Source organism: Poecilia latipinna, unplaced genomic scaffold, assembly GCF_001443285.1.
Source record: "Poecilia latipinna isolate Pla-1442-1.1 unplaced genomic scaffold, P_latipinna-1.0 Scaffold1483, whole genome shotgun sequence".
Classification (NCBI taxonomy): Eukaryota; Metazoa; Chordata; class Actinopteri; order Cyprinodontiformes; family Poeciliidae; genus Poecilia; species Poecilia latipinna.
In genome coordinates, this window is record NW_015114099.1 from 149,444 (window position 1) to 155,870 (window position 6,427).

Genomic DNA, 6,427 nt, shown 5'->3' on the forward strand with positions numbered 1-6,427 from the left:
CCACCTCGGATAAAAGGGTGGCTTACGAAACTGCAGGAAAGCGAGAGCTGCAAAGAATGAGGGGGGGGGGGGGGGGGAAAAACCCTGTATGATGGTGCCAATAGGTGGGCCAAACTGACTGTAAACACACACACCTCCTGACAAGCAGCTCATCAATAATAATAAAAAAGGCAAGTCGCTCTGCAAATATCTCTGTTTTCATGTGCTTCCATTCTCCCTGTAGAAATCATTTAGCCTCTGGGTCCAAGCATAGCAGGGGGGGAGACAGCAATTAGAGAGTGACTTCAACGCAGAGGAGAGGGAGGGAAGGAGGGAGGGCTGCGGGGTGGCGTGTGTGTGTGTGTGTGTGTGTGGGTAACAAGGTGGAAGAGAGACATTACTACACTGGACAAAGGAGGGATGCTGGGGTGAAATAAGGTAAAAGAAAAAAATAAGAGCAGGGTTAAATAAAATAGAGTAAAGGAATGACATACAGTACTTTTCTAAAGTATTAATACTGGGGTTAATGTGCTAATTTTGATTAATTACATAATTTTAATATGTATATATATATATTTTTAATGCAGTTAATCACATTTTCTTTTCTTTTTTTCTTTTTTTCTATACAAAAAAGCCGGAACCTTTGAACTGTGTTTCTTGTACACCCGTAAATCTGACGCACAGTCCCAAAACAATAACAATGGACAACAAATCTGCTTCTCTTGCCCCACTGGGGGTTAAAATTTGCTTCAAACATAATCTGATTGTACTCTGGGAAAGATTATTATTGTCTATTATAGGAAATACATGAACCTAAAATGTCTTTGTTGTTTACCTCATATATCTACTTATTCAATAATTTAGCACCAAAAAAGCTTTTCGAACCTACTGCCTATTTTGTTGATGTATAGTTTTCGAATAGATATAATTAACTAATTACAGACCCTGAAATGAACTCGATTAAACATTTTATTTGAGTTCTACTGCTCGTTAATACCTCTTAATCACCCAACACGTTTGGACTGCTTACCGTTGCAAACTTAAATGTGTTTTAATGGCATTTTTTCCTGATAGACCAACAAATAGTATTGCAGGAGATTAAACAATATTACAAGTCCCAGTTTTCCTTATTTTTATGCACATACAAAACTGAAGAGAGTTTCGCACGTTTGTTTCTGTCCCCCTGAGAGGATCATTTGTAAAAACACCTCTGGCTGCAGTGAAAACTCCCAAGTCCTTTGAGGCGTGTTTCAAAAACAAAGGATAAAGTTTTTGCCTCGCTTGCAAAAGGAGGAAATCTCAAAGCTTAGCATGTCCCAGCTACCCGTTTTTCAAATTTAGTCACGTGTTCTTCATTGCGTGTAGGGATGGACCATCCAAACACATGTTAAACCATCACATTGTAGCTCCGGCTGGATGTTCAGAGTCTCAAATCTTTTGCTGTTTTCTTTCAGGATTGTGCTGGTTTGTTGCTCCATCCACCTCCCCATCAACTTTCACCAAACCCTCTAGTCTCTGTTAAACACAGGCATGATGAGATCAGGAGTGAAACATAGATTGGGTCAAGCTTTCGCTGTGGCTGCCTCAACTTTGTGGAATGACACACTCCTGCAGTCTCTGCAGTGATCTGATCACAGAATCATGAAATCAGCAGGTCAAAATGTTTGATTCTGGTATTTATATCATTGTTTGTTTGAATCGGGAAGCACTTTTGTCAAATTAGTTGCCTTTAAAATATTACAAGTGGATAAATCTGACATTGAACAGTGTGGTCTAATCAACCCGAGGCCTTCAAACGCATTGCAAACACATTTCTTAATTTGCAGTAAATGTTGAATGCAATGTGTAATTTTCATTTCCCTTTACAATTACACACAATGTTCTGCTGGTCTACGCCATGACACTCCAATGAAATACTTTAAGGTTTGTGCTGGTATGGTGATAAAATACGGAGAAAGAAAAAAATCGAAGCTATACTTTTCGACGGCAGTGTAAGCGTAAACGCTCCGACAGACAGAAGCAGGGAGGAACTTTTCTCACAACAGAAGCAATCTGAGTCTTCTGCCGCTGACCTCGAGGCTCGAGACTAGTTGTCAAAAAACCGCCGGAGAGGAGGAAGAGTTTTTGAAGAGATCTTACGGGGAATCCGAGGCATCGACGCCGAGGCTTTAAGAGTTTGCGCAGCGTAAAGCGAGAGCAGGATCCAATAGGAAAGGGAGTGAAAGAATCGAGTAAGCAGTTAAGTACCATTTTACTGCAAGCCTCCACGGGGGTTTAAATGTGCATCTGTGCTGAGTGGGTGCAGAATCACGTAGAGGGAGTAATAGGCCGGCTGACTTAAGGAACAAGGCTGTGTGGGTAAAGTAGGAGGAATAAAAGGGGGGCAGCCATAGAGTCTATTAAAGATGAAATTCAACGGAGACATAACATGCCTTTTCGCTCCTTTATCTCCCTCCTTTCTTACCAGCCCGCGTTTCATCTCGGGATAATGTCGAACAAATCTGCGAGGCAGGCGTCTGAATTTAAAGCATTTTTTTTTTTTTTTTTTTTCCAGTTGGATATTATAATGGCAGTTTTTCATCTCCGACAATGCGGCTCGGAATACAGCTGCGCCCGTTTAAGCCTAACGTAGAAACGGATTCGCGGATAACCCTGGAAATGTAGGCTAGAGCCTGCGAGACGCTAACGAGGTGGTGTCATAACGTAACACGAAGCCCAAATTGGTGTCGGAAGCGGTTCGTCGCCTCGGGCTTTTAACCCTTCAAGGTTAGCTGTGTCAGTGGTTTGGGGGAGCGCTGCGGCTGAAGTGTTTAGTCAGTGGGCAGTAATGCGACAGAGGGGCCGCGTGAAGTAAGGAGACTAAGTAGGAGACTTGGTTGGTGATTATGCGTAGCCCTGTGTGAGCTCTGTGACCGTGACCTTCAGCTAATATTTATGCTAGGGCCAGGACCGTGCGCTCCACTTCTCCGACCAGGACTAGGGCAGAGGGGCTGGGAGGCGACGAGAGGCCACAGTCCAGGTTAAAGGAGTTATTGATTTCAGTATGTTGTCGAGGTTTGTACCTGCATGCAGTTATTATGCAGGAATTAAACAGTATTGGTTTTACAGTCAAAACCAGATATTTACGTACACTGTCTAGAAAGATATAACGTTTGATTTGAATTGTATAACACGAACATACTGTTGATAAAACCTCTCCTGTTGTAGTTCAGTTAGATTAGTTTTTTTTATTATTATTTTGTTCAAATTCAGTAATTAGCAGACATTTCCTTAACTTGAGGTAGAATTGACTTCTCAACTGCTTATAAAGTCTATAAAAAGTTTTCACCCCTTGGATGTTTAACCTTTTTTTGTGTGTGTCTACAAATCAGGATTAACAAAAGTTGGCTATTGAGGGGAAGAAAAAAAAAACCCATCAAAAATAACCTGTTTAATGTCAAAGTGATTTCCACAAAATACTGACAATTAAATACACATTTTGGAGACATTTAAAGCTGCAGAATGTAACTTCTATAAACAATTATTTTACATATCGGTAAAACTGTCACTGTGTCGTTGAGCTCCTCCACCTCTTCCTGGTGCTGCTACTGCAATCTGGAGAGAACAGCCAATCAGAGCCAGGAGGAGGGTCTTGGCGCTGTCAGTCACACTTGTGTACGCACTGCCAATGACAGAGAAACAACTCACTGTTGCAGGGAAATTGTTAATCCGCCGTCCTCCACTGTAGGGGACTAGCTGTACCGCAGTTGGCAGAGTGTGATTGACAGCACTAAGACCCTCCTCCAGGTTCTGATTGGTTGTTTCTGACTGAGCTGTGTTTTTCTGCAGATGGCAGTAGGACCACATGGAGGAGGAAGAATAGCTTGATTTTTTTTTTCTTTAACAGATTATCAGTTTCATACTGTACTGTCTTGTACAGGTTTAACAAATATGTAAAAAATAAATCATTTATAAAATTTACGTGGACTTGACCAACTGCATCCCGTTGCTCTATGAAGTCAGTAAGAAACGCCGTCATTAATCAAGTGTAAATTTATTGGTTTTGTATTTTGTAGCTGAGCATCATTAAAAGAAACACTAGCCAGCTTACAAACGAGTGAGCCGAGAAAGCTGGTTGATTTTCCCGTTCGTTGATAACTAGCTGTCTCGCCAAAGAGGCACAAATAGCCTGACGTGCTCTTATTGTTTAAAGACGTTTCAGGCGTCGCATTCGATTGCCGGTTCACAAGGAAAAAAAGGGCTGATGTGGCCCAAACAAGACGTAATTAGGTTGGCATTTATCTGCTGTGTCATCCTGTGTGGAGACGGCCTTCAGTAACGGTACTGCTGGTCAAAAGAAAAAAAATCCGATAAAGGAATTTTCTCTAAGTGTGATTTGTGTGGCCTCCCCTAAAACTTTACTGAGAAATCACCAATGAGCGTCCATTATAAATGTCATAGTTATCTGTAACAGCTTTAGATATCTTACCTTTAAACATATTACTTGTGCTGCTGAAATGACCTGAAAAAATTCAGCCAAGATTTTTTTTTTTTTTTGCACAACTTAAAATATAAATAGGGTGGGTGATACTAATAAAACCCTCTTAGCTTAAAGTTAATTATATATGTGCCACAGCTGGTGTGAGCATTGGAAACAGTGTGGGGAGAGAAAAAGGCCCCGATGCAGATGCTACAGGGTTACACGGCGAGGGCTTGTCTGCAGAGCGTGGCGATAATCCGATGTGAAGAGCAGAAGGCCAGAGGAGAGGAGAGCAGCCCGGTCAAAAGGTGGCGCCGGGTGGGAGGAGGTGACAGGGCTGAAGAGGGAAGAGAGGGAATACGGGAGCAGAGGAGGGAGCAGCAGTCAGGGAGGAGCAGGAATTTATGTCACATAAAGTCAGGCAGGTTAACACTCTGAAATGACCAGGGTGTGTGTTCTGCTCTAAAGGGGCGGTAATATGCATTTTCCTGGCACAAAGTGCCAATTATTTATTTTTAGCGCAATCAAGTAACCATGTTACCATCAGTCGTTGCAAAAATACAGCAAATCAAATGTAACTTAAAATAAATCTGACTTTGTAGTTTGACTCGTTGAAACTGGGGTTCCGTCTCTTTAAGAAGCGCCGACTCTTTCCGATACGTTGTCACAACAACACCTTTCCGTGATCCGGTCGTTCTTAGGAGCGACTGTGAGGTCCAACGTAGCAGACTCACAGTTGCACCAGGCGTTTTCTAACTGCTGCCGCCTCCAGTCTGGAGGAGCAAAGTGGAGATGAGCTCCAGACGAGGAGCTTCAGTCTCCCTGAATGGGTTGCCATGGGAGATTCAAGGATTACTGAAATATGTATGAAAGAATCCAAACCACACTCCAGGTATACTTTTGGTGAGCGAATAACATTATAACATGATACAAAACTTAATTTCTAGAAAAAAAAAACCAAACAAACAAAAAAACAATTTACTTAGTTATAACAAAATGTAATAGTTTTTACCCAACTCTAACATCCAAGGCCATGGCTGCTAAATCTGCCTTGAAAACTTGAACACTTTTATGGCAGACAGAATACTTTGAAACCACATTACATGCAAACAGTGATGAAGCCACTTCACACAGTGGACCGTCAGCTGAGCAACAATCTGATCTGCTGACGATTCTGTGACATCACCAGTACATTCAGCCACTAGAGCTCCAGTTCTTCAGTCTTCAACATGGCAAAGATTCGTCCGCATTTGTTATTCCAGGTACAAAGTCCTTGTGAGTATGTCTGCCTAGCTTAACAGAGAGAGAGAGGAAGTGGAAAATAAATAATGCGGCGCTTTAAGCCGCTCTGCATCAGCACTGTGAGAATTTAACCCTTAAAACAGTAAGAGGGATGTTTTGATTGTTGGTTTGTGCACACCGTGCTGTGTAGATGCACCTTCCACATGTCGATACATTTTTAAAGTGTAATGAAAGCGGCAGGTTTCAATCAGCGCCAAAAATGATCAAACTGCATAGCTGAGAGCCGCTGGTCAATAAACTCCCTCTGTGTGAGAGAATGTTTATGTTTTTATTGAATGGGATTCTGACAAGTTAGACTTCCATCCGAAAACAAGTCCTAGAGCCGCACAGTGTTCCTGATGTCGGTTTAATCGCCTCACCTGAGAATGCAGCTGAGTTTGATCTCGATACGTTTTTGTTTTTCTTTTTCATGTTGAGATAACAGGTAACTGCAGCATGAACAGAGTCGTGTCAGTCGGTTGTCATTTAATGTGTTGCCAGGACAGACAGACAGATTCCCAAAGTAATTCAGACACAGTTATTCAAGGCCACCTGTGTTGTGTGTGTGTGTGTGTGTGTGTGTGTGTGTGTGTGTGTGTTCACACCTCTATTTAGCAATGTGTGGACACAATCTGACCCCCATTCAGGACGCATGTTAGCGCCAGGGTGTGAGCCCTGGTAACTGTTTTGAAGTTTCAAAACAGTTGC

The 6,427-nt window shown here is 42.2% G+C and overlaps 1 protein-coding gene across 1 annotated transcript in view; it reads left to right on the forward strand.

Moving 5' to 3' along the window:
- LOC106962983 (uncharacterized) overlaps positions 1-1,550 on the forward strand; it is a 127,487-nt gene extending 125,937 nt beyond the window's left edge. Inside the window, exon 7 of the mRNA XM_015057678.1 lies at positions 1,504-1,550. Coding sequence (XP_014913164.1) covers positions 1,504-1,535 — 32 coding nt within the window. The 3' untranslated portion in view covers positions 1,536-1,550. The remainder of the gene's footprint in view (positions 1-1,503) is intronic.
- Positions 1,551-6,427: the final 4,877 nt, after the last annotated feature.